The sequence below is a fragment of the Coloeus monedula genome (assembly GCF_965178545.1).
Source record: "Coloeus monedula genome assembly, chromosome: 24".
NCBI lineage: Eukaryota > Metazoa > Chordata > Aves > Passeriformes > Corvidae > Coloeus > Coloeus monedula.
Window position 1 is genome coordinate 3,289,767 of NC_138804.1, and position 27,718 is coordinate 3,317,484.

The following is a 27,718-nucleotide window of genomic DNA, read 5'->3' on the forward strand; positions in this document are numbered from 1 at the left end:
AGGAGCCGCACGTGGGACAAACCGGGAGCCCGCACCGTTAGGGCTGGACGAGAGAGGCCCCGCAAGGCCCCTTCGGCGAGGAACCGCGCCGCGCCCGCCCACTCGGCGGAGGACGCCACGCCACGCCAGGCCAGGCCGGGCCGGGCCGGGCCGGGCCGGGCCCCGTCACCACCCCCTCCGCCATTTCCCGCCCGCGGTCCCGCTCCCCGCCGGAAGGGCTGCGCGCATCGCCGCGCCATGGGCGGAGGCGGAAGTGACGGAACGGCGTGCGCGAAGCCCGCCGGGAGCTATAGTGCGGCGGAGCAGCCGGGCGGGGAGCGCGCAGAGTGGGCCGGACTACAGCTCCCGGCGGCCCCCGCGGACGGGCAGAGCGCGCGCGCGGGCCGGAAGTGCGTGAGGCGGAGGCGGAGGGGGCGCCTGGTGCGGAGGGGCCGCGGCGAAGCGGCGCCGGTGAGTGCAGGGACATCGGGGAGTCCGCGGGGTCCCTGCCCCGCCCCGCGCGCTGCCACTGGGAGCTTTCCTTACCCCCGTCCCCCTCCCCGGGCCATCAGCAGCCGCCTCGCCCCGCCTCTGCCCACTCCCCCCTCCCGCCCCTCCTGGGCCTCACCGCGGCGCTGCACCCCCCCCCCCCCCCCCTTTCCCGGTGTCGTGGCCCCGCATGTCCCCGGGCGAGGCTCGTTCGCTGCTCCCGCGACCGCTCTGGCCCGGCCCCAGCGGCGCCTCGTGGTGGGCCTGGGCCTGGCCAGGCCTTGGCGCCTCCTCGCGGCCCCGGCGCCAGTTGGGCCCGCCCGGGCCTTTCCCGAGGCCGCTCGTGTTCCGCTGGGCTCTTCGCAGACTGTTCCTCTGTCCCATTCCCGGAGATCCCTGTCCTCCGCCTCTGGGCCGCGCCACCGGAGTTTCCTCCCTGCGTCGGTCTGTCCCGGAGGTCCCATCCCGATGTCCGGGGCTCCGCATGCTGCCGGCGGCTCGGGAGGCGGGCGGGGCCGGGGCTGCGGGAGCGGCAGCTCGGGGAGGCCGCAGCCGTGACCTCGCGTCCCAGCCCCAGTTGGTGTGTGGCTCCCGCACCGGCGCTCGGCACCGCCCGTTTGCCGGTGCAGCAGGAGGGATGTGTGCTCTTACGCTGCCTGCTCTGCGTCTTGCTTTAACGTGAAGTTCGGCTGAACTTCAGGCGATGTGGCAGAAGGGGCGTTGCAGTGGCTCAGACACACATGTGGAGCCTGAGTCTTGATTTTACTTGGGCCGATAAAGGCTTTTCGGCTAGTTCATGTTGTTTTGGGGAAATGAACGTGTTTGAGGTTTCTGCAAATGCATTTCAAAGTCTACCCAAGGTGATTGTAATTGTCCTCTTGGTTTCTGGGTGTTTGTGTAGAAAGTGACGTGATACGTCTGGGTAAGTCTGGAATAAGCCGTGCTGCATAGAATCACAGAATCATGGAATGGTTTGGGTTGGAAGAGACCATAAAACTCATCCAGTGCCACCCCCTGCCATGGTTCCCAGGTTGCTCCAAGACCTGTGCAACCTGGCCTTGGGCACTTCCAGGGATGGGGCAGCCACAGCTTCTCTGGGCAGCCTGTGCCAGGGCCTCACCACCCTCACAGGGAAGAATTTCTCCCTAATCTTTGATCCAAACCCACTTTCAGTGTGAAGCCATTCCCTATGCCCTGCCTTGGGAGGAGCAGGTGAACTCGTGTGTGTGGTGTGTATGCAACAGTATCCTCTCAGGACCTGTCAGAGGTGGGGGACTCCTTGATTTTTATGTGTACAGTGATGTGCCAGGTGCTGTGGCACAAGAACAGGTTTGTTCCTTGAAATAAGCGATTAAAAACCATTTGGAAGATGTTCTGGGTTGTCTTGTAGCGGGTGGTGGAAGAGAAGAGCCTTATTGCTTCAGCAGTGCAGAGGCTGCAGGGTCACATCAGCAAATGGACGTTTTCAGGCTGCTTTTCCTGAGAGCACAATTAAATCATCCAGTTACTCTCTGGAAGGACTCCTGACAATTCCCTCTCATGGGGAGCTAAGGCAGATGCTGTGTCAGTGTGACATGCTGATGGTGTGTGACATTCTGGGTGGGCTTTACTGTGCCATTGGTGGGTGCTGGGCTGGGAGAGCTGCTCCCAGCGATTGGGTGTCATAACCTTGGCTCCACTCACTCAAAAGGTGTTTCAAAGCTTTGCTTCTCAGGTTTCCTCAAAGGGAGTCAGCTGCAAGCACAGGAAAGCAAGTGCTAGGACACAGCAGTGCCTTCTCGTGGAGTCTTCCATGGTTCCTCTGTGTCCTGCTCTGGAACTTCACAGGTGCCCAGCATGGAGCGAGGAAATGGCTGGCTTTGTGACCTCTCTTGTGAGTTGCACAATCTCACAGCAGATAAGAGGACAAAATAAGACAGTTGCTGTAGAGAGCTTTTTCAAATATACTTTTTTGTGTCCTAGGATCCTCTGGAGGGTCTAGGGCATTGTGATTTTTGTCTAACATTTCTTTGGGTGCTGCTGCATATTTTTTATTTGCATCCTTCCTTCTGGGAATATTGTCCCTACTTCAGCAGGAACAGGGAGGGCAAGTAAGAACTCAGTTTGAACAGTTACCTCCAATGTCCTTAGGAAGCTGAAGGTTGGGAATATGCTGCTTCTGAGGCAGTGCTCCAGTGGATGGGCCTTGGTATCTGTTCCTCGTGAGTGATTTGGAAATGCTACAATCTGGTCACAGGGGTTTGCAGAGTTCTGGGGTCTGAACCCTTCCCCTCCAGTTGGGGGTCCTGTCCCTGGGATGAGGGAGGCCCAGGGCAGCTGAGGGCTTGCTGCCCCTTACCTCATTTTCACATGTTTTTTGTTCAGAGATCCAAAGAGGAAACCTTTTCCCTGTCAGGTTATTGCACAGGGTGGTCAGGCACTGGAAGGGGCTGCCCAGGGAGGTTTGGAGTGCCCATCCCTGGAGGTGTCCAAGGAACACCTGGACGTGGCACTCAGTGCTCTGGGCTGGATGGGGATTGGTCACAGGCTGGGCTCGATGATCTTGGCAGTCTTTTCCAGCCTAAATGAATCTATAAAGAAATGACCTGGCCCTGGGAAGGAGTGCTGTAAAGCCTGGGAGCAGCAGCAGCTCTGGCTGCAGCCGAGTGTCCGCCCAGACTGTGTTGGCAGCAGCAGGTGCGAGCGACAATGGATCCCTGCCCGTGTTCTTTGTCTGCAGGAGTCCTGTCTGTGTTTCTGCTGAGTTACACCCTGGTGACTTCCTGCTGTTTTCCATCCTTCCTAATTCCCTGCCTCTCCATGAGTTCTGGAAGACATAGTTCTGCTCTCAGTGCTTCAGCAAATGCTGTCTGGGAAGAGGCTTCCCTGGACACTGGGGTTTTGGAGCAGCCATGTGCCCTGACCTTCACTTCTAGTTCTTTTTCATGGAAGTAAGGCTTTATGTGTATTGTAAATAAAATGGGTATTCTGCTGTTGGGGTTCTGATAATATAACTTAGCTGTCTGCTGCTCTCTCCAGCTCGTTTAAGTCAAGGAGTGTGTAAAGTATTAAAGAAAACAATCATTTGGGTCAGGCCAGGCATGTGGGCTCACCTTGAGATGTTTGAGGCTGCAGGAAAGCTGGTGAACACTGGCATGGGTGTTACTATTAGAAAACAAAAAAGATACAGTTATAAAACTCCAGGATGTGACAATCTATGCACATCAGCTGATCTAAATGTGGTTTACCTGTTCCCACTTTCTCTGCTGTCAAAGAAATGTTGCTTTGGGAGGCCTAGGGAGGGCTGAGCCACACTGGATAAGCCTGAGGATGCTTTTTGTTGTAAGGCCGTGGTGTTCCATAGTTGTATCCCTGAAGGAATAGAGTGGTTTTGCCAGAAGTTTGAGTATTTTTCAGCTCACTTGGCTTTGTCTTTGGGAAATCACAGTTTGTCGTGTTGCAACTCGTTAATTGTTTGAGCAGCCACGGAGCCCTTGAACTTTTTCTCCATTTCTGGAAAAGTTTACGGTATCCTGAGCTGTGTTTGATGGCTGCACGTGGCAGGGCAGGAACATGGGGTTTGGGTCGTGTGGTTTCCTCAGAATTATGGCGGTACAGGGAGTTCTTTGGTGATGCAGGAATTTCAGGGTATTTAGCCACACAGTTCAGGCCACAGGCATTGGAAGAGAGAGGAATGGTGGTGGTGGTTGCAGAAGCTGTTCTGGCTCCCCGGGGAGCTTGTGCCAGGTGATGGTGCCAAGCTGTGTGACAGCTGCCAGTGGCAGTGGGGCTGTGGCAGTGCCCCTTGAGCTGCCTCTGTTCCTGGACACGGTGGTGCCTGTGCTGGATGGGCCTGGGAACAAGGCTTAAACTGCTCTGTGGGGTTCTGTAGTGGGTCCTAAGATGAGGAAGTTGTTAAATTTGGCCCTAGCAACTCAGTTTTTGTTCCCACTGGTGCCAGGCCGAATTGGTGCCTGGGAAGGAGCCGGTGCCATTTTGTTTCCGGATGACAGGCTGGGTGTGTGGGTCTGGAGTCTCCTACCGTAAAGGAAACATCCTTCCCCTCCTCACAGGGAAACTGTGTTAGCAGAGCCTGAGCGTGGGGGGAGTCACTGCTGGGAGCTTGGAGAAGTTAAGAGTTCCTGCTTAATTTAGCTTTATCATGTCAGAGCTATGAATAGTGAAATCACGGGATCACATTTCGTGCCAGCTGGGAATGGTGTTTGCGCTGCCTCACTCCATGGTAACCGGAAGCTGCCGGGCCATAAAAAAAAAAAAGTGAAGCTAATGGCACACAGAGGTGGCAGCCGGCTGCACTGGGGGTTGTTTCCTACCCAAGGAGGGGTTTTCTCTTCATGTTCTTGCTCCTGTCACACATGAACACAGCTTGTACCTCTGCGGTGTCCGAGAGTGAGGCCTATGCACAGCCCTGCTCGCGGCTCCAGTGATCCCAGAACAAGTGCCCTGCTCACAATTTCACCTCCACATTCGTCACCCGGCCATTTTTAGCCTGCCATGATTTACAGGGTGAGATGGGTGCGCACACCCCAAAGAGCCCCTGCTGGGACCACAGGGTGCGGAGCTGGCTCGGCCGGCCACTGCTCCCGCTGCTGCCTTGGGTCGCTCCTGCCTTTGGCTGAGTGAGAGCAGCAGAGGAAACCGGGGCAAGGAGCCCCCCGGGAGTGTCTGCTCTGGGAGCACTAAAGGTGATGGGGGAGTGTGGTGTGTCAGGCTGGAATTCTGTGCTCCAGGGACTGAGGCTCAGCATTAAGGATGTTAACTAACCTGTGCCTTAACAGGGGGCTGGACATGTGATACCAGGTGGCATCGTGTACGTTGTAATTTACACCTGAATAATTACAGTAATTGCTCCTGTGGGGCTGTGGGTGAGGTTGGTTTCCCGAGTTAAGACCTGTGTATGCACTGTCTGATTAGATGATGTTATTTTGGTGGCCTTTTTTTACTGGGAATCAGTGCTGGGATGAATGGCTACAATCAGAATCCTTTCCTGTGCTGCTAAAATAGGAGGATTTGCCAGTGTCTTGTTTAGTTTAAATTTGATTTTCTTTTTTTTTTCACTTAGGTCAATTGCTTCTAAGAAAGCAGCGTTTAGAACCAGATTTGATGGGACACTTGCACAAGGTACGTGAGCACAGCACGGAAGGTTGTTCAAATAAGTTTATTCCATATGTACAGGATTCCTGTGGACAGGCATTTCCCTCTGTTTTGAAGCCTGGCGGAGTGTAGAGATGGCCTGGTCTGGTGCCTTGTGCTTACAATAATGCCACAATTTAAAAAAAAAATTTAAGAACTTTAAATGTTATACCAGGTCATGGAAATCCTTTTCCTTGTTTACCCCCTGAGGTAGTGGGATTCCAGTTAAGGTAGAGATAAGTGAAGTGCTTGCTTGAGAATATGGGAGTAGTTTTGCTTTTTTCAGCTTATAAATGAAATTTGCTGGAGTTGGTATTTTCATAGGTTAAATGTGCGGAGAGTTGTAATCCCTCAGGAGAGTCTGTTTTGGCTGTAACTGTACTGTGTGTTGCAGAAGAAATTCCAAAGAATCCCCAATCAGTTTTTCTGTTACTTGCTGTTTATTTGGAAGCAGAACTTCCACGGTTTTTAAGTGTGTGTGGAGCCTGCTGGGCTCCAGCTGGCAGACACCTGAGAGGATGGAAATGTTCATCCTCCCTTTGCTGAGAACTTCACTTACACACAAGTTTGAATTGTTTGAGTTAACTGATTTGTGAACAGTTTTCTTAAGAAAAGTAAATTAGACCGCTTCTTGTGGGGGTTCCAAAACTCCAGGCACAGATTCCCAGCCCCTCAGCAGTGTTGTCAGAGCTTCAGTTCGCATCCAAAGCTGCTCCGAACAGTAGGGCTATGCTGTGAGAAAGCTATCAGTTTGGGGAAAGACCTGATCTTTCTGCTTTTCCCAAGCTGTGTAAATTTGGAAGGAAGAAGCTGATGAATATAGGTTTTTCCCTTTTTTTAAAAATTAAGGATGTTTTGTTCTGTGTTTAACAGAAGTTCCAGCCGCCCAGCTTCTGTAACAAAACCACCCAGATTTCTAATCAGCTTTTTCTTGGATTGTTTCCTTGAGCTCCCTGTCACTAAACTGTCTGAATAACAGTATATAACTTTTTAAGCTCAAATATTTATAAAATAGTTTCTCTCAAGTAGCCAGTTTCAGAAAAGTGACTGACTGGGGTTTGTAGCTGGTCAGATTATTTGGAAAGGGATTGTTCAGCACTGCAGTCTGCAGAATCAGTCCTTTCCAGAAGAACCTGTAAATACTCTTCCAACCATTCCATAGAACCTGCTTCTAATTATCTGAACCCAGGAGCTCAGGGTTAAACTTCTTCAGGGATTAGTTTAATGGTGTGAAAACCCAAATGTGCTTGAAGGAAAATCTTAGTTTTGAAAGCACATAGACTAGAGAGAAATTGAAACTGCTGCTGACAAATTTGTGTTTCTCTTGCTGTGGCAAAATAATTCTGGATGTTTTCCCCCAAGTGTGTTTGGCACATGTTAGAGTAGAACACTCTGTTTTGTGGTTGGGTTTTTGGTCATTTCTTTTAGCAGTGTTGTCTGGACATCTTTTGGTGAGGAGGTCGGTAGGTGTAGCTGTAGCTTTAGTTAATGTGCATCATAAATCTTCTGAAAACATACACTGAATCTGGGAATAGAAGTCTTTCTGCTTTTTGTTCCCCCAATGAGATTTGATTAGAAATAACATTTTAATTTGCTCTTCCCTGGCTGGCTGTAGGAGCTGTGCAGGTGGTTCTTCCCTTCCCCTCAGGTTGATATCAAGAACATACTTGAGGTTAGCTTGAAGAGGAAGAATCCAGTAGAAAGTGAGGTGTTAAGAGCTGGGTTCTAAGCTAACAAAGATGAGTCTGCTCTCTGTACTTGCTGCTGCACTTCAGGGACATGGAGAGAGCTGCAGCTCTTTATGAGCTTATTTTTGCAGTGATTGTTGTTGCCTCATTGCACAGAGTGCACTTTGTAAGGTGTTTTGTGGGATTATTCCTTTTTTTTGGAATGAACTAATCTTGTTTGGGTTTTGGGGCTTGGGATTAGGAATTATAGAGCTGGCAGAAGGAGAATTAATTTTTTTTCTTCCCTGATAATGGAGGGTGTTGAGCAAATGAAGGAGCAGTTCAGCTGTTCCTCCTGAGCTGAATGGCTGTGCTGGTGACACCAAATGGATGCCAAGAGGCTCGGGCAGAAATGTGCTCTCTAATGAGGTCCCACCTCATTTACTTTGGGCCTCACAGCAAAATAAACCACAACAGCTTCACTCAAATGCTGGCCAGAAGAAAGCAAATTTTTGTTTACCTACCACGCTTCTATAGAGCTTTCTACAAATGCTTTTACAAGACATTTAATATTTATGAGCTGAGTGTTTGCAAACACCATGTGATAAATGGAAACCACTGTAAGGAATTTCACCACACTGTGCTCGTGTCTGAGGTATGTACACAAGCCATGTCACTTGTTTCCAGGTGTTTTGGGGTTTATGCTCAGATACGAACACAAACAGCTGCCTTGGCAGGGAGGTGTGTGCTGTGTTTCCCTCTCCAAGCTGGCCAACAGCCGTGGTGCTCCGTGTGCAGGATCCTCACTGACACCTTGGGGTGGAGTGGGCTCAGCTGGAACTTGTGCCAGCTGGCTGCTCTGGGCAGGGCTGTTCTGCAGCAGCTGGGGAAGGGCTGAAATCCTGACATGTGCTGCCTGAAAGACCTTGAACAAAGGAGTGGAAGATGGAAAGAGTCATAAAGTAATACAGGCCAGTTGGAAACAGGGAACAAATTCCTGGAAAAAGGCTTTTTGACAACCAGCAATGTTCTTCATTTGACCCATGACTTGGCACATGGAAATGTTCTTTACAGTGTTCTGGAATAAGAAACTCCTGGACTATGATTTCTACTTCAGCAGAGAGCCTTGAGCACGTTTCCCAATTTCCTTTCCCTATCTGGAAGAAAGGTTTGCAACTCCTGCCTGTTGTGTGTTGACTTGGTTCCTTTTTCTGTAGTAGTGCTCTAAACACAAGAACAGTATTTTCCTCCAAAGGAGAATCCAGGTTTTGCTCTGTGTGTGGGATTGTACCGAAACTTGGTGGTAACACTGGTGTTTGGGATATAGGAAAAAAAACCCCAAAGCCCAAGTGTTCTGTTACAAAGCAAGAAATAATGGGTATGGCAAACTCTTTCTGCCACTGTGAAAGGCTGGAAGTCAAAGGTGTTTGTAAGATATAAGGTGAGATTTCTTTTTATGGACATTTAGACAGATGGACAAGATAACAGTAAAAATAATAAAAAAAGGTCTGTGGCATGCTGTTCTTTGTGGCTTTTTCCCATGATTGGTAAGCAGCATTTAAAAATCACTAGCTACACTTTGCAACACCGCCTTCCCTCTTAGGTGAGAACAGGACTTAATCACCAGTTCAGAAAAAGGTTTAAAAGCTACTTGAAAATTGTGCTTTTTCAGTGAAGTAAGGACAAGAAATTAATAGCTTTAAACAAGTCTATTTTTATGGCTGAACAGAGAGTAAGTGACAGTCTTGCTGTTAGATCAGAGGTTTAATAACATGGAGTAATTTCTGAGGTTGTGTTTAATGTTGTTTTCTCTTCTAAAACCTCCACCCCTCTAGCAGTGCATGGAAGGATTCTGAAATGTAACTGTAGACCTGTCAGAAAAGCTCCCAGTGGACTGGTGGCTCCCTTGGATGATGGTGATATACTGATGGATGATTTGTCAGGAAAACAATTGTTTCTGTTGGCTTGTGGATTCCTTTAACAATATGGGAAAATCCTTAGTCCTGAGCCCAGTAAGACCATTCAAATGGGCTGAGAGAAATGGCTCCGGCACGGCTGTACAGGTGCACTGACAGATGTGTGTCACAGGAGGTGGGATGGGGCAGGGGAGGGTGGAGCAAGGAAGGAAGAACACTTAGAATTTTGAAAGCATGAACAATCATTTTAAAAGCTACATTTTTCCATAGAAGTCCATGAAAAAAATTCCTGGTCAACTGCAGTGTATGTGCTCTCTGAAACACTGGGGATCTGATGAACATTTTGGGTGCAGCAGGAGCTTAGGGCAGCCAGTTCATCTCTGGTGGCAGTACAGCAATGCATGTACAAAGGTGTATTTTCTTCTCATTTCAGGTTTTCTTCCTGATTTCATAAGTGACAAAGCTGAGACAGTGAAATCTGACAGAAGGGTGCAAGGTGTGAGCCTGCTCAAGCAGGTAGGCAAAGCAAATAAAATCTTCACAAGAGGTAAAACTGCATGTCTTGGGATTTGGAATAGATCTTCTTATATCCCTTCTCTTCTGGGCACGCTGCAAGTTAAACTGATGGTAGAATTCTGCTTTCATTGATAATGTTGCTGTGCAAAAAATAAGGAGCAGGTTTAGAAGAAAAAACTCAGCCTTGTGTCTTGGAATGTTTGGGCTTGTCTTCCCAAGTAACTGCAAAATATAAGGGTAAAGTAGAACAATTCAGTGAAATAATCTTGGCTGTCCTGGAAGAAGTATTACCTCTTTCTGTTTTTTTAATGCTATATTTACTAATCTTTGGATTTGCACCCTGGTCATTTCTGGGAGAAGAGCACTGCTTCCCCAGATACCTTAACTGACCAGATTATTAAACATCACACTGATCTAAGTGTTAAATCCCATATTCTGCCATGTGCCCTCCTCCAGCTTTTGTTCTTTGCTTGAGCATTGCAGTGATTCCAGCAGTGACCTTAAAAGTTTTCCTTAACTATTGTGAACATTTAAATTCCAAGGCTGTGGAAGCTCATGGAAGTGCATAGCAGTGAGAGACTCTCAATGGTGACTCTTTTTCATTGCTTTGGAGCAGAGTTGAGCTTCTCTTTTGAGCTTGTCAGGAGGTAAAACATTAACTTTCCTGCCACTGCTTACTGACAATAGTTTGCCTTCCGGGTAAAGTCCATCTGGTGCTTTAGTGGGAGCATTTGGTCCTCTATTGTTTCCATCAGTGGTGTGCTGGATTGCCCTGAGAATTAGGGAATGGAGAAGGCAAAGTTTGCTCTATACAGTGTGGTTTTATGACAGATGAACAAGCTGTCAGGTGTCTGTTTCCCAGGGTGTGATGCCTTACCAGAACTTTTAAACTCAGCACACAGATCACATCCAAAACCAGCGAATGTTTTTGGATGGGAGACTCCACTCCTTGGGAAGATCTGCTGGACAGCTTAGAACTGGGCCTGCAGAAGAAACAAATGGAAAAACAAAAGTAGAAAATCCCTGGCAATGCTTCCAGCAGGACATGCCCTCCAGATGTGTGTAGTCACGCTTGTCTGCTGGGAGAGGAGATGTGGATCAGGCAGCCAGATCAACCTTGTCTCTTCCCAGGTGCAGGTGGAGCTGGTGTTGGGGGGCTCTGTAGCTGTAGGAAGGAAATGGGACTCTGGCAGGGCAGATTGTTAAGGACAAGTCCCCATGGCACTGTGCAAGTGCTGCTGCTTGCAGTCTTTGCTCAGGGCCAGACACAGCATTTCTAGGAGCTGTGTGCTCTGGGCACAGCTCTGTGGGCAGGGGAAAAATGGGAATGGGAGGTCAGCAGCCACTGCTGTTCTCAGTTTGCCTTTGCTTTACTTACGGGCACCTCTTTATTTAAAAAAATATAAAATCCTTTTTATGTATAAGAACAGATGCTTTCAGAGCAGGGTATTTTGCTGAACATATTTTATATATTTCGGTCATTCTTAAAACTAAATGTGTATCACAGTAAGTTTACAACTGCAGTTAACTCAGGGGAGCTGACATGACTCCAGTGTGCAGTTTGTTTAACCTTTTGAGTGCTGACGGGGCGTAGCAACTTTGTTTCTATCCTAGTAGGAGTCACCTCATGTGTTAGGAATGAATCAGTTTTAAAATGTTGACAAAGATAAAGAATCCTTCCAAGACGTGAGCGTTTGGCACACATTGCACACACCAGGGTGATGTTTGGCTGGTAAGTGCTGTGGATCAAAGTGAAAGACAAAAACTCTTAAACAGATCAAAGTGATGTTTTTAAAATCTATTTTGGGGTCTTCTTGGGATATCCTGAGAGTTAGTGCCACGTCTTCTGTATCTTGGAGTAGTTCCTGTTACCATTGCTTTCTTCTGCTCCTCTTCCGTGTTTTGCTTTCCAATGCTCAGCGTTGGATTTTTTGGCCAACGGAGTAGGAAGTGTTGCTGGTTCAACAGACATACTCAGTAAATTAAAAGGAAATACTTAAAAATTATCCTCTCACACATTCTTTCCCTGAAAAATGACCAAGCACAAGAACAAACTTTGGTTCTTAGTGGCAGTGTATTTTGATTTTCATCCCTGGGGCAACAGGGATTAAAACAGCTATTGTTTCCTAATAGAACAGGAAGCATTAATTTTACTATTTTTTCTGCATGCTTTGTGATGTGGAATATATTGGAATATTTCAGTTGAATTGATCTAACATCTTTAATATAGTGAAAGGGAAGAACAGGAACACGTAACGTGATTTTTTCAAAATAAAAGCCAACTTCCCATTTCTAGAAAGTCCCAGCTCTGGTGATGAACCACCACCCACTCTCCCAGCAGCTGCTCCAGTGCTGGGCATTGTGTTCTTCCTGGAAGTGCCTTGGCAGAAGTTGGAGCCTTTGGTAACCATATATGTAATTTTGGAGAGCGACTGGAAGTGAAGGCATTGCAAGTCAGTCCTCTGGAATTTCCTTAAAATGGATATAACAGCAGCAGCACTTGATCAGTTGTGTTTATGTACCTGAATGTCTCTATTTTTAATCAGTGAGTAAAAAGAAGATGAAGTTTGTACTAACATAGTTCATTTTTATTTCTGGCTCTTTCCCATTAGTCATTTTAGCTGGGAAGTTTGTTGATAACTTATCGAATGCGCAGTTAATGCAAATTTCACTCGTTGGTATAAGAGAACAGATCAGGGAGGGTGTAACTGAAAGATTTGTGTGCTCAAACTATGCCCTGAATCATCTTCTAAGCGACTCTCTAACCTTTACCTGGATACATGCCTGAAAATAGCCCAGGTAATTCATAATTATAGCTATTTTGAGTCATTTAGTGCTACAGTGTAATCTGTTCTGTCTCTGAATATTTGGAAGGACATCTGATTTATTTTGGCTGCAACAGAACTCCTGGCTGGGTGATCCATGCTGGTGACTGATCACAGCAACTGCGGGAACTGCACAAGCAGAGAGGACAGGATTGAACCTGAGCAGAGCTGTGCGAACAGGGTCACATTCCTGGGTCTTGGAGTATGAACTCTTTTTTTTTATTTCCTCTGAAAGTTTAGATAAAAGTTTATGGGGTGGGTTTTTTGATGGTAAGCTTTTTTATTTCTTTCGTGTCCTTTAAAGCAGTGGCAGCTGGCTGCACAGACAGGGATGTGGCTGCAATTACATGGAATTTTCACTTCCATGGGCTAGTTTGCCTCTAGAGGTGTCCTTGTCTCAGCCAGCAGCGTGGCCCTGCCTCTTCCCAGGTTTGTATTAACTTGGTGCTTTCAGCCGTCATGCTCTCATTTATGATTACTCTGGGTTTAGAGCCTTTTATTCTTTTTGCAGTTTTCCTCCTTAGACTGAAATAAACCTTCTATTCTAAGCCCAGAACCATTCATCTGTTCCTAGCAGGCACTTCAAACGTTCCTATTTCCAGCCTTATCAAGCTCCGTGTCCCTGGAATCTGTCAGCCTGCCAGGTGCTGCCTGTTGTCTCCTATCAACCACATGCTTCATTTCTCAAATACTTCTATTTCCCTCTTTCCCTCAGGTGCACTGACAAGTGCTTGCAAAGATGTCTAAAACTAACAAATCCAAGTCTGGATCCCGTTCCTCCCGCTCGAGGTCTGGATCGAGGTCCCGCTCCCGTTCCTTCTCCAAATCCCGCTCCCGTTCCCGCTCTATCTCACGGTCAAGGAAGCGCAGACTGAGGTGAGTATGTGCAGCCCTGGAGCCAAAGGGTGGAACAGGGCTTTTCCTCCCTTGCAGGTGGTTTGTCACTTAACTCTTTTCCAGGGAAAGACTTTGATTAGATCCCAGGACAGATAATGTCCTGTGTCTCAGGTTGTTTCCTGCCAACCTCTGCTGTTTGGGTGTTTTCAATGACTTAAGAGAATAAATTGTGAATAAATAAATAAATTAGGAGAGTGAGATGTTTGTCAGCACAGTCAAGATCTTTCTTTTGAGACTTTGGCTTTTTTAAGGCTTTAATGTAATTGATCCCAGACTCAAGGGGCCTTTGCAGACGTTGTGTGCTTTTCCCCTCTTGAGAAGTGAATTCAAGCAAGTTTTAATATCAATTTTAGACACTGCTGTGAAAGGTGGGGACAATTCTTGATATTCCTTTGCCCCTCCCCTCGACATGCAGGAGCCAGGTGACAGGAAAGATCCTTCTGGAGGGTTAAAGTGGATAAAGATAATTTTGCTGCAGTTAATTTTAAGAAATCATTAATGTATTTAATAGTTGTTCCTGTCTCCCTGAATTGCTTCTGAGCAGGCCAGTTACAGGCTTATGTCTTCCATGGATATCTGTTTTTTCCTTTTCTCTTGGCTAAGCATTCTGCATCTGGCAAAGCCATTCCAGTTGGATGGGGTATGATGGTGTTCTCCTGCCTTTTCACTCAGATGAATAGCACGTATTCTGAGAACTGCTGGGCTGTGAACGCATGCAAGTGTTACCAGTTAGAGATTCTTAAAGTACAGAGGTTCTAATGAATGTACAGTTGGAGAAAGAAGGACATGACAAAACTAAATTAGAGGCGGAGACTTGAGTCCAACCGGAGCCCTTTGCAGAAGGAAGCTGGAATGCTGGAAGATCAGTGCTCATTTGGGAATGTCTCCTAGCTGTGAAGGAACTTTGGCAGTTGGGAAAAAGGCACTCTGTGCAAACATGATTGTTTCCTCTGTGCTGCTGCTGAAGCTACTCTTGCTTTATAAATAACTCTTTTTAAATAAAAAAAAGTCCAAATGGAGCGAGTCAGCCCAGCCCAGCCCCCCTGCCTGGCCTTGGGATGTTCTCCGAGGTAGGTCTGGTGGGATCTTGGCATAAAAGGCCATTGCTGTGTACTTCAAGATGCACCACAAATTGTTTTATTCTTCCTTTGGTAGGTTTGCTGTTTCTTCTAAGTTACAGTGCTGTGTTGGAGTCTGCCTGATATCTCCTGCTTTCTTTATGACTTTGTTTCTCACTTCTTGTAAATGCTGGGGATTTAGCCCTGGAGCAGTGCAGTGCCAACAGTTCTCGGGGCTGGCAGAGTTGGGGGAATTATCACTTTTGGTGTTTCTTTTACTGTATAACTTTTACTGTATTTTTATAAAAAGATTTCTGATAAATAGCGTCTGCAACTTTTGGAGTGACATCTTCCTGCTGCAACCTCTCTAAAAGCACTAGAACAGATTTTGGAAGCATCATGCAGGTCCTTGCTGGTAATTGATCACAGATGGAGCACTTGTCTGAAAATTGAGCGTCTGTGTTCCTCATGCATTGGACTAGTTTGTTATAACTGGTGCTTTCCTCCTGCCTCTCTGCTTTTCCTTCTGGTTGCTGTTGTTTGAATGAAGAAGTGTCTCAGAGAAGTTTTTTGGTTGTTTGAAGGATTGAAAAATCTGTTAAAATGATTGTTAAGCTGTTTGTTAGCAATGATTGGAGTATGAACAAGAGTTTCCTACTAAACTGTGACCTGTTTGGTAGGAGGAAGACGTTAAAACAGAACTAAAGTTCATCTCTTGACTGCACATGTGTGCTAAGTGTGCAGGAATTCCGACAGCAGGTTGTTGTCCCTTGGTTCTGGGGGTTGGGGTGTGAGAGGTGAGGGGCAGCACTGAGATCTGTGTGAGGAGGTTCATGTCCATTGGAGTACAACCATTGTGTGTGTCAGAGCCAGAGCTCGGAAAGCGAGAAAGGGCTGTGGAAACTGTTCCAGTGAATGTTATTTACTAAAATTCCATTCGGAAAAATCTCTTTTCTGTTTCAACTTCCTGCTTTGGCCAGTCCTTCGTGTAGCTCTGGCATCTGAGCTCCAGTGGGACCTTTAAACAAGGTGACACAACGGCAGCAGTTTAATGGGGGAGGCTGTTGGGACAGTCAGCCCCTGGAACCTGCGTTTTTCCCGGGTTTGTGCGTTCCTGGGTGCGGGCGGGGGCGCGCACAGCGCCGCCTGGCGCCTCCCGGCGGAGGTGTCGCAGCGCGCTCCCTTCCCGGGAGCTCCATGGGACTGTGCTGTGGGATGCGCCTTTGGGAGCTTAAAACCATAGGGCAGCGTGCCCTTCGCCCCGCTGCTGCCCTTCTGCTGTGGAGGTGTAGCCATTTGTTTAACTTGCGTGCCAGAGAAGTGAGGTTTCATCTGGATTATCAGAATTTTAAAGTATGTGTGAAGTTGAGGCACGAGAGGAAGATTTGGGATCTGTTCCAGTAACAGTAGCATGATTTGCATGAAAAAATACTTCTTTGTAGATGAGTTATAACCATGACCTTGAGCTGTTAAGGGCTGGGTGCTTGAGATCTGTCACTTTTTCTGAAGCTGGATAGCAGCCATTTTCATCCCAGCAAAATGGAGAGCAGTGTGTGCTTCTCATGGTCTCTGCAATGATCCTGAAATCAAATATTTGACAGTATCACAGGTACAAATTATTTCCACTGCAGTTTATTCATGGCGGAGTATAATACCTCAATCAGATAAGGGTAAACCAAAGAAATTTCTTTTAGAAGTGAGTTTTTCAAATTCTTTTTTTAATAAGTCTTCAAATAAAAAGTTGTGGCAGAAGAATAAACTACAAAAATAAATCATAAAAAGAAACTATAATATAAAATATTTGTGAAATTTTTTTCTTTTATCAGTTCTAGGTCTCGTTCAAGATCCTATTCTCCATCTCATAACAGAGAAAGGAACCATCCGAGAGTCTATCAGAACCGGGATTTCAGAGGCCATAACAGAGGATACCGGAGACCGTATTATTTCCGTGGCCGAAACCGAGGGTTTTATCCCTGGGGCCAGTACAACCGAGGAGGATATGGGAATTACAGGTCCAACTGGCAAAACTACCGCCAGGCCTACAGCCCTCGCAGGGGGAGGTCACGCTCCCGCTCGCCCAAGAGAAGGTCTCCTTCCCCACGGTCCAGAAGTCATTCCAGGAATTCTGATAAGTCATCTTCCGACCGGTCAAGGAGGTCTTCCTCTTCCCGCTCATCCTCGAATCACAGTCGAGTTGAGTCTTCTAAGCGTAAATCTGGAAAGGAGAAGAAATCATCCTCCAAGGATGCCCGGGCATCCCAGGCCTCAGGAGATAACCAAGGAGACGAGTCTAAGGAGCAGCAGTTTTCAGGAGCTGGGGCTCAAGATGCCAAGGCATCCGAGGGATCAAAACCGTGGCAAGATGTGAGCAGTTATGGCACAGGCTCCACGTCCAGAGGGTCGGTGTCGGAGCTGAGCCCCCGGGAGCGCAGCCCTGCCCTCAAGAGCCCGCTGCAGTCGGTCGTGGTGCGCCGGCGCTCTCCCCGGCCCAGCCCTGTGCAGAAGCCGAGCCCGCCGCGCTCCAGCCCGTCCCCGATGGGCTCTGCCGCCCAGAGCGGCTCCACCTCCTTCCAGGGGGGCTCCCACCAGAGCCCCTTCGAGCACGGCTCGGCAGGAATGAGCCCCACGAGGAAGAGCCCGGTGTGCAAAAGCCCCACACCTGTCAGTTCGCTGTATGGTGCCACTCCGAAGGAGGAGGGCACAGCTCCTGGGGGAGGAGCCTTCTCCAAGAGGCAAGTGATGCGTTTTGTGGTGCTGGGTTATTTTTTGGGATATTTTGGAGGAGCCAGCTGCACATGTGGATGCTCCCCATGAGCAGGGCGAGGGGCTGGGGCAGAGTCCAGCTGGGAAGTTGTGCCAGTGCACCGTTCTGGGCCTGTCTGAATTAGGGAAAAAATACAGACAGCCCAGAGTTGTAGGAAGTTGGAACTGGTTTTCCAGCTTGGATAGTTCTAAAGATTGTATATGTTCCCTGCAAAAATGTTCATAGCCCATGAACACTTGAAGTGAAGATTGCCCAAGGAGATGGAAGCTCACATTTCCTGGTTATTTACATGTTGGTTGTAGACATTCTTAGTGTTGCCTTCTGGAATTGTGTTAGGTAATGTAAATTGAAAGGAATTAATTAAATCCTACTGCATATCCTGCTGCAAGCAGCCCAAGGCAGGTGCAGCTGCAGTGCTTGTGCCTGTGTATGTGGATAAGATGAGAAACTGAAGCACCAAGTTCATCTCTAGAATGAAGACAGCCTTCCATGCAGAAGGCATCTGCTTCCATCATTCTCTTGGTTAGTCCACTGCAGATTGTGCCCAAAGGTGACACTTTGTTTTGAAAGATACAGCACCATTCATAAGTCTTCATTCAAGTCTTTATTATTTTTAAAGATGTTTTGATCTGATTCTGTATCAAGGATGTCTGAAATTTCAAAAGAGAAGGGAAAAAACTCCTGTGACTCTTTGGGCCTTCCAAAGCACTGAGCTGGTGTCTGTGGGCTTTCCTGCTGTCCCACAGAGACAGGGTTTTGATTTGTGGATGCTTTAAAACTGTTCAGATGCTATAAACCAGCTGAATTGTTCTCACCAGAAGTGTTTTATCTTTCCCAGCAGCATATTCTCCTCTGTTAACCTGTTTGCTTTTATTTGTATTTGCAGTCTGTCATGAAATATTTAGCTTACCTATGAAACTTGCATCCCAAATTTGAAGTAGCTTTTGAGGCTTTTATTTCCAGTGTGTTGTTTAAAGCAGGACAGCCAATTTGAAAGGTTTGATGTGTTGTTCTCCTGAACCAGGTTTGTAAGTAAATAAACGGAGTGGGTAAGATGTTCCTCTTTTCCTTCCAATGCATCTGTGGGTCAGCTGGGTTTGATTTGTTCTCGAGCCTCATTCCATCAGTTCTGCATATCCATCTCCTTGTACATTTGCTGAATTTAGTGAGAACAAAAGTCTGAATTCAGGCTGAGTAATCTGCTTGACATTTTTATTATTTAGGGCCTAGAGGCAGCTTTCTGTACATGAATAGCTTGGTGTTTTCTGAAGTTTGACTCTGAACTGAACTATTGACCTTGTTGACCTCTAATAAGAAACCTCCTGTAATGTCTGTTTATGACCAGGTATCTGGAAGAGCAGAAGACTGAGAATGGAAAAGACAAAGACCAGAAAGTAACAAATGCTGAGAAAGAAAAAAGTAAAGAAAAAGGGAATTTCTCTGAGTTGGGATCAACAGATGGAAAGGCAAAGTCTGACTCATACGGATCAAAAGCTGACTCGGAGAAGGGATACCGCGGCAGCCAGTCGCCCAAGCGCTACAAGTTCAGGGATGACTTTGACAAGCTCAAGGTCCCAGAGTTCCACAAGGAAGGTCATTATGGGAAAGATGAAACAGATGAGCAGGACAAGAAAGACAAGGCAAAGGGCCGGAAAGATTCGGAATTTGATGATGAGCCCAAATTTATGTCTAAAGTCGTAGCCACTTCAGGTAAAAGTCAAGAAGAGGATAGGTCAGGAAAATGGGAAGGTGTGGTGTTCCTGCCACCTGGAAAAGAGAAGCAAAGGAAACCTGATGAAATGGAGGAGGAAAGCTATTCTGAAAGATCCAAAAAAGAAGAGAGACCAGGATCCAAGAGAGCTGAACCTGGTCACAGGGGTTTTGTACCTGAAAAGAATTTTAGAGTGACCACTTACAAGTCAAGCCAGGAAAAAAGCTCTTCCCCTCCACCAAGGAAGGCTTCTGAGGTGAAGGAGAAGCCAAGCACCAAAGTAGAGGGGCTAACTCCTGGCAAATCCTCCTTTTCCATTACTCGTGAGGCCCAGGTCAATATTCGAATGGATTCCTTCGATGAGGATCTTGCACGGTAAGGATCTGCCAGCTTTTGAGCAGTCTCAGTAGTGGTGTTTTTTCCTGTTTGTCTTCCTGAGATCCCCATGTGCTTGCCAAGTGTGAGGAAGGCTAAGCAATATTGCATCACAGTTTGTGGTTTGGGGAGCTGGAGATTTAACTTTTTCCTAACCTTTGCTATGACTGGATGTAAGATTAGTTTAGGATGCACCAGGCTCTGAGAAGAGTCCCAGATGGAGTCAGGTACTCAGTGGCTTTTGGCTGAGGGAAGCTGAGTTGTGCAGGGGAGTTACTGTGCTGCTTAAATCCATTTGATTCTCTGCCATGTGTTTTACTATGCTTATTCTCCGTGCAGCACTAGAACAGTGACCTGAATTATCACAGTAACCTGGAGCAGTGTGTTTAGGAATGTTTAAAGGAGCTCCTTGCTCATGCTTTTGAGTGTTCGTGGGTGCCTCCCTAATAACAACATAAACCATCACTGGGCTCCCAGCTTCTGCAGAATTAAACACCTTAAACTGCTCCCCTTCACCCCATTCTTTTATTTCATGGGCTCTTCTTTTTCCAGTCCCAGTGGTATATTGGCTCAGGAGCGCAAGCTCTGCCGGGATCTCGTGCACAGCAACAAGAAAGAGCAGGAATTCCGTTCCATTTTCCATCATATCCAGTCGGCTCAGTCGCAGCGAAGCCCTTCTGAACTGTTTGCTCAGCACATAGTGACTATAGTCCATCATGTAAGAGGTGGGTCAGGAGTCCGCGTGTCCTCGGGGAAGGTTCACTCTTGACCAAATAAGTGGGGTTTGTCCACTCGAAATGCCTGGAGTTGTTTTCCAGCAGATATTCCAGAGATGAGACCAGCAGCATGATCATGATCATCTTTATTTACATAAATACTGTTCTGTACAGGCAGAAGGTGTTCTTGCTTTTACCTGAGAAATATTCAGCATCTGGGACTTAGAATTGTATGTTCTGATGAATTTGTGACTCACTCGAAGAAATTGTTCATTTCACTGAAACACCAAAAATTGAAACTGGAATTTGTCAGCAGCATTAGAGCTCATCCCCATGGTGCTTCACTGTCCTGCACCTGGGTTTTAACAAGCTGTGCGATGGGTGGGCTTTGACTTTTTACAAAACTGGCACTAATATTTTGGCATTGTTTGTTTGAACCCCTGGCAGAGCATCACTTTGGATCCTCAGCAATGACACTGAATGAACGCTTTACCAAATATCTAAAGAAAGGAATGGAACAAGATGCAGCTAAAAACAAAAAGAGCCCTGAAATCCACAGGTCGGTGCTGTTAGACACTGTCTTAATATTGCAGAGGTATTCCAGATTTCATTTCTTAAACTCTGGAATAATTCCACAGTAATTCAAGTATATAACTAACTTCAGCCAAAAAACAAAAAAAGGAAAAATACAGGGAATTTTAAATACATTTGGAAATACTGGTTTGCTTTGAATGACATTTGATGTAAAATCTTCAGATTCTTCTTATGAGCAAGGTTATATCTGTGTATTTTTTTTTTTTTTCCTTAGGAGGATAGATATATCTCCCAGTACTTTTAGAAAACATGGATTCTCTCAAGAGGAATCGAAAAGCTCCAGAGATCCTGGCTTCAAGGTGAACTGTTACTCTGATTAGTTTAATTCAACAAAATGAGTGCATTGGGCATGAACTTAACAGTGATGTTTTTGTTTAAATTACTCTCTACTTAAGTTTGTGTTTTTCTTTTAAGGATGGGCATAATTCTAAAAATGAACTACAAAGGGTTAATTTTTATTAAAAATGTATCAACAACCTTTGTGAAGTGGTTAGACTATGGTAAATGACCCCAAAGTCAATTGAGGTGAGCTTGAGAAAAAAGAGAGGATTTTTGGAACAAGTGCCCATGATGAGAGAAGAGACTTTTTGTGATATTTTTCTGCTTGTAAGTATGATTAACTCCATTGTTACGTGCAATATTGCCAACCATGTTTTCAAAGACGTGCATGTCAAAAAGAGGAAAGTAAAACTAAATGCTGAGCTAAAGCAGATACACTATTAAGCAGATGATAAATTTTGTTCTAACAACTGACTGTGCCATTTCTGTTGATTGCTGTTACTTTAACATTCAGCACTTGTCTTAGATCCAGAGCATTTGGGATTGAGTGTTTTAGCTTTGCTGAGTAGATGAATGTTAAGCCATTGCACTCACTGTAAACAATCATAAAAAAGGCTTAACGTAAAATGTTTGAGATTTTAACCTTTGTTTATTCACCTTCATACATATTTACATTGAAGAGATTTTAACCAGTCCTGCTGAAACCTTACTTGTTTCATATTTGTTTTCGATTTTTTCCAAACACACTTGTGGCTTGACATGGACGATGGTGAGATGGATTTGATGGGCCTGAACTCTGAGCATCAGCTTGGCAGAGTGTGTTATAAACGTGGTTTCCAAACAGCTCGCCAGCCTTCCGTGAAACAGACGTGCCCTCCCAAACCCAAATAGGTGTTTGCTGTGCCACATAAGGGAGCTGCTGCCGATTTTGTCACTTATCTGTCATCCATCGTGTTGGGAGCAGTTTTATTCTCAGAGTAGAAATTAAAGCTCTTTGCCTGGGGAAAGTAGAAGAGCAAAATACCAAAACAAAATGCCTGCTCTCACTCCTGCGTTATTTGACATATTTATTTAAACAAAAAAGTGGTTAGAAACTCATGTAAGTAAAAAATTTAACAGCTAGAGAATTACTAATCCTTTTGTATTTAATTGAAGATGATTAATTTGATGTATGTTGCATATCAAGTCATACAGTTCCCAGGATGAGTGTTGTGTAAATGCATTAGCAATGGCTGAGGCTGGGTGTTGGTACCAACATGGTGTAAGGCTTCCTGCAGCCCTCCTGCTGCCCAGTTACCTGTTTGTCAAACCACAGCCACTGTCACTTCAGGCAGGCAGCAGAATCACACCCAGGTGCCACAGGGCTCAAAGGAGGCGCAGGGAAAACAACTACTCCTTTCCCAAAGAAACTCCTAATCCCTTCTTGAAGTACCAATTTAAATACAGCTCAAAGCAAGCATTACCAGGTGTCTTTTGTGATTGTTTTTAATTAGCAGTGTAAATTCAGTTTTAATGTTTCATGCAGCTGGTGGGTTTTTGCTCTGTGAGACACCAGCTTGCTGTAGCAGACTTGGCAGGACTGTGGGAGACACACAGTGTGTCTGTGGGGCTTTGTGGCACCTGTCACACGGTGCCCTCTGGCCCAGGGGAAGGAGCTGTAGGTGGCATCTGCATCGAGTAAATCTTCCTGACAGACGTAGTAATGCCTCCCTATCCATGGGATGTTGCCCTTCTCCCAGACCCCTTGGATGCTGCCTTTCATCTGGTTTTCTCCTGCCCCTTGGATCACTAATCTTGGATATCTCCAAGCAGCAAAGAGCTTTTGCTTCTCCCAGAGTGTCACTTCTAGACCTGGGATTAAAATCCCTCTGGCCCCTGCCAGGTGAGGCTGTCAGCAGGACCTCAGGTGCTGCTGGATGGGACCAAGCACCCACAGGCTGTCAGACAGCTCTGCCACACTGTACTTGTGATCCATAATCAGCTGGATGGGATTCCCAAGTTGTTCACATCCTCACTGGCTGTGGTGTACAATAAGTGTCAGTTTCCATGTCTCCCTCCCTTCTTCCAGACTGTTTATTTTAATGGTGTTTAAAGAGGAGATTAAAAATTTAAAAAGCAGTGATTTTAAGAGTAGGAAAATTGAATTCTGACAAAAGCAAACTTAATTTAATAGTGCACTATTTGACATCTTAAAGTGGAATATTGATTAGTGCTCAGTTAAAACTCCAGTTCTCCAGAAGTCTGTGCAGTCAGTAGCAAAGTAAATGGTGCTGAGCTGGGGCACTGCAGACCTTGTGTTCAACTCTGCCCTCCCTCTCCCCTGCGTTTGTAGGCTGAAGGGAAATATAAGGACGACCCTGTTGATCTGCGCCTTGATATTGAACGCCGTAAAAAACATAAGGAAAGAGATCTTAAACGCGATAAATCCAGGGAGTCGGTGGACTCGAGAGATTCAAGTCACTCAAGGGAAAGATCAGCTGAGAAAACGGAGAAAAGTCACAAAGGCTCAAAGAAAAAGTATGTAGGAAACCCAGTAGCCATTTGCTTGTGCTTCTCGTGTCTCTGCTGCTCAGGTTGGAGATGACATCGTGTACAACAGTTGTACACACAGTTGTGCACCTGTGACATAACTCCTCCAGTGGCCTGAGCTACCCCCTCTGCGTGTCGTCTCGCTATCATTGTATCTCTCAGAAACACTAAATAATTGTAAAAGGTAGATGGGAAGGCTCCATGTGTCAGGATGGGTGAGTCACTTTTCCTTCTTGTTCCTGTTGTGTCAGAGAGAAACAGCCATGTTTAAATGAGTTGGCTTTGATGTTCATTTAATCCTTTTCTATTAGCTTAATTTTCCATTTGATTAAAAACTCCATGGATGCATGCTAAGCTGAGAGCAGATGGTGTAAACACCTTAGGAAGGAGCAACAAGTTCCTTCTGGAAAGATCTTGGGCCCTGTGTTAGAGCCTGAGCTCTTACTATGGCTTTTCCCCTTGTAGTAGGAAAAGGAGAGCGTGGCATTGATAAGGGAGTGATAATGAAGTGGTTTTGTATCAGATGGGTCACAGCTGAGTTCCTAATGCTGTTGTGTCCCCCTCCCCTCCATTCCCATCACTGAAACAGGAAACACCGACGGGTGCGTGAGAGGTCCAGATCCAGCTCATCGTCTTCATGGTCCTCTCACTCAGTCAAAGCAGAGGAGTATCCTGAGGAGACTGAGGAGAGGGAGGAGAGCTCCACAGGCTTTGACAAGTCCCGGCTTGGAACTAAGGAATTCACTGGTCCAAGTGAGAGAGGAAGAGCGAGAGGAACCTTTGTAAGTGTTCTCCACACCTGCCCCAAATGTTCTCCACGCCTGTCCCAAGGGCTGATGCCCAAAGTGGGCAGGAATGGCTGTTTTGTTGTTGCTCCTTCAGTTAAAGCTGCCCGGGAGGAGAAGCCCCGAGGCAGTGGCTGGTTGTGGGTGATGAGCCCTAGCTGGATCACTCCAGGTCTGAGGCATGAACCAGGCTGCTGGGGATGTGCTGTGGGCGGCAAACTCCAGATGGGAGGAGCAGCACAAAGCCTGGAAGCTTCTTTGTGTTAGTGATGCTGAGCAGCCCGATGGGCACACGCCGTGCTTCTGTTGGGGCTTGGCCGCGCTCATGTTTGCAGTCCATGTACAGAGGGGTCTCACCTGCTTGAGCTTGCCCTGGAAATGCCTCTACCTGATCTTCAGCAGCTTTATAGGGACTGTGATGTGCTGTGTGATCAGATGAACTAAAAACCCAAAAATGTGCTGTCCTGTTGCTTTAGTGATAGGTTTTAAAGATGTTTTGGATGGTCAGGGAAGGGATGTTGGACCTCTGGAAGCTGGCTGGGGTGCAAGGGTGCTGCCTCTGCAGCCGTTCTATTTTTCTCCCCTGTGTTGCTGTTGCAGCAGTTCAGAGCTCGAGGGAGAGGATGGGGCAGAGGCAACTTTTCAGGCAACAACAACAGCAACAGCGGCGGCAACAATGACTTCCAGAAGCGGAGCAGGGACGAGGAGTGGGATCCCGAGTACACACCTAAGAGCAAGAAGTACTACTTGGTACGTACCTGGGTGCTGAGACACCCGTGTGCTCCAGGTGTGCCCGGTCTCAGGTGCTTTGGGGGCACCAGCTGTCACTGACACACCAGGTAGGGCTTCGGGTGGTGCTTCACAGGAAGCTGCTGGCTCCTGCCTAAAGAGAGCTTGTTCCTGCTCCCTGTAGAGTGGTTCCCATTAAGTGGATCCCAAAGGGCGGTTGCAGAGGCGCGGTGCAGGGCGGTGCCAGCCTGTCTCACCTGCTGTCCTTGGCTTCCCGTGCAGCACGACGACCGCGAGGGCGAGGGCACGGACAAGTGGGTGAACAGGGGCCGCGGCCGCGGCGCCTTCCCCCGGGGAAGAGGCCGCTTCATGTTCCGCAAGTCCAGCACCAGCCCCAAGTGGGCTCATGACAAGTTCAGTGGGGAAGAGGGAGAAATCGAAGACGACGAAAGCGGAACGGAAAACCGGGAGGAAAAGGACGCCCTGCAGACGACGGCCGAGTAGCCGCGGGGTCTGCGCGGTTCTGGGAGCCCTGGCAGGAGGGGAGGGGTCAGGCTGGTGCTGGGGTGTCAGGGTGATCCCCACGTGCTGAGCAGAGCCCTGGAGAGCAGCTCGGAAACCATCCCGACGTTATTTAACTGCATTTCCAGAGTTCAGCCTCCCCAAGCACGGACTGGGACTGATCCATCATTTACGCTCGGATCCACTCCTGGAGTTTCTCTTCCCAAAGACTTCCCTTCTGGACTGGATACGGTCAAGCGCTGGGTGAGACCCCAGATTTTTCCCTTCTTTGTGACCTTATGGATGGTCGGTTATTTTTTGGTAACAGGCTTTGAGGACGATGTGGTTTCAATTTGTGCTCACCTGACCCCACCAGTCCTGACATTTTGTTTCTCTTTTGTAATTTGACCCAGTGACAGTCGGGGTTCACTCGCCCGCTCAAATTTTCCTCCCCTATTGTATATTCAGTTTTCTAAATTCTGCTTATTTTAGGCCTTTACATACATAGCAACATCAATTCAGAGATAATTTTGGAAACTATTTTTGGTTCTTATAAATAAGAAAACAATGAAGCATGTGAGTAAACATCTAAACGTTCACTTGTTGGGACCAAACTGCTATGACCTTTTTTTTTTTTTTAAAACTTTTTTTTTTTATGTAACAGTTGAGTTTAGGGCCTTTTAAAAATGATTGTTTTCCTTTTATGTTGGAAATTAACAAAATTAGCATGGTTTAAAAGAGAAAAAAAAATTACACCCTACTTCTGGCCACTGTTTGTGTTCACTATTAGGCCTGGTGTGTGCTGGACCCCAAACTGCTTGTAGCATTTGTGTCCCCTCCCTGCAGCTGGTTGTGACCCGAGTGCCCTTTCCAAGGTGACACAGTTTTCTAAGGAACTTCCGAATTCTTCTTGGGGAAAAATATAAACAGAGATGAGAATTTTTCAATATTTTTTATTAATCTTTTTATAAAACCGAAAGGCAGATTCCTCCTGAGCTGGTTGAGGATGGCCCTTAGGATGCATTTCTTTTTATCTTGTACTTAAAAGATATTCTGGAGCAGTTTATGGAGGGTTCCCGGCCAGGTCGTGAGCCTGGGCGGGGAGTCACAGTCGTGCCCGTGCTCCCCCTGTCCCTCTCCCCAGGATTGCTGTGCTGTTCCCCACACACCAGCTAGTTTGGTTTGTTTTGACTTGAACAGTTCCTGTTTAGCAAAGCCCCGAAGTTTGTTTATGCAAATAAAATACAATAAAATAAGTCGTAGGTGTAACTCTGCTTGGTTTGTGTCCTGAGTCGCCGGGGGAGTCAGGGGCACAACTCCTTGTTGGGTTTTATGCATTAAAAGATCTTTCAGCCCCTGTTCTGGCAGTAATTGCCTGGGGCCAGGGGTGACACAGCCATGGGCCCTTCCCCAGGCCGCTGCCAGCAGGGATTGTGTCACCCGTGCACAGGACCGGCTCCATCCTTCCCACACCCAGGCTCCTCCCAGGAGGAGCACTGTCCCTGTGTAGCTGCAGCCCCGTGTGCTGTCCTCACTGGTGCCCAGCAGCAGCTGCTTTTCCATCGCTGCCCTGTCACGGGAGGCTGCTGTAGGGGCTCCTGGGTATGCGGCCTTTGGGGGAGTTCAGGGGCTGCCCACAGGCGGAGCAGCTTTCCTGGCTGCTGTGGGGTAATGGTGTTGGCCAAGAGCTGTTGGGACAGTGCCGTGGGTTAACGACTGCTGCTTCCCTTCACACTCAACCTTGAGCCAGCCTGAGGAAACCGGTGCCCAGTGTTCCCAGCTCCTTGGTCTGAGTGGCCACACGTGGGTAGCACAGCCTCCTGGTCTGCAACGCAACTTCTGTTCTGCCATCCTCTGCCCCAGGGCTGATTCCCAGCCCCACTCCCTGCTCCCAGTTCGGTATTGCTGAGTCAGTTGCCTTTGGCCAAAAGGAATATCCACGCTGTCTCCTGGACCAGGCACAGGCCGGGACCAGCCACGATCCCTGTGTCACACTGACCCTTCAGGCCCTGCGGAGGGACAGCAGCAGCGTGGCCGCACCAGCCCATGCACTCACGGTCTGTGGGTTTCAGCCCTTCTGTGGTTGGGGTTTCACTTCCTCTCCGTGACAGAACCTTTGTGAGAGCCGGGTGAGTGTGAGCTGTCACCCCGGGCCGGCTGCGGTCCTGCCCTGGCACCTCGCTCCGCACTGCGCTGGCCCCGGCTCCTCCCGCAGCCCTGGCGTGCAGGGCCAGCAGCGAGACGCCGCGGGTGGC

At 47.4% G+C, this 27,718-nt stretch overlaps 1 protein-coding gene across 7 annotated transcripts; it reads left to right on the forward strand.

The window, feature by feature from the left end:
• Positions 1-389: 389 nt before the first annotated feature.
• THRAP3 (thyroid hormone receptor associated protein 3) lies at positions 390-26,725 on the forward strand. Of its 7 annotated transcripts, none has more exons than XM_082296583.1 (13): positions 390-450; positions 5,531-5,589; positions 9,618-9,700; positions 13,241-13,401; positions 16,307-17,212; positions 18,590-19,330; positions 19,883-20,055; positions 20,494-20,605; positions 20,855-20,939; positions 23,252-23,436; positions 24,038-24,230; positions 24,834-24,983; positions 25,245-26,725. In XM_082296583.1, the coding sequence occupies exons 4-13, from the start codon at positions 13,265-13,267 to the stop codon at positions 25,464-25,466; spliced, it is 2,904 nt and encodes a 967-aa protein (XP_082152709.1). In that variant the 5' UTR covers positions 390-450; positions 5,531-5,589; positions 9,618-9,700; positions 13,241-13,264; the 3' UTR covers positions 25,467-26,725. The 7 variants fall into 7 exon arrangements, with proteins under 7 accessions (XP_082152709.1, XP_082152714.1, XP_082152713.1 ...); XM_082296588.1 differs by having other exon boundaries at positions 25,613-26,725; XM_082296587.1 differs by having other exon boundaries at positions 24,837-24,983.
• Positions 26,726-27,718: the final 993 nt, after the last annotated feature.

Coding starts and splice junctions, on each gene's coding strand:
- THRAP3 (XM_082296583.1), top strand. CDS start 13,265: ATGTCTAAAACTAACAAATCCAAGTCTGGATCCCGTTCCTCCCGCTCG. Junction 19,331..19,882: donor TTCGATGAGGATCTTGCACG/GTAAGGATCTGC, acceptor TTCTTTTTCCAG/TCCCAGTGGTATATTGGCTC. Junction 20,940..23,251: donor CCAGAGATCCTGGCTTCAAG/GTGAACTGTTAC, acceptor CTGCGTTTGTAG/GCTGAAGGGAAATATAAGGA.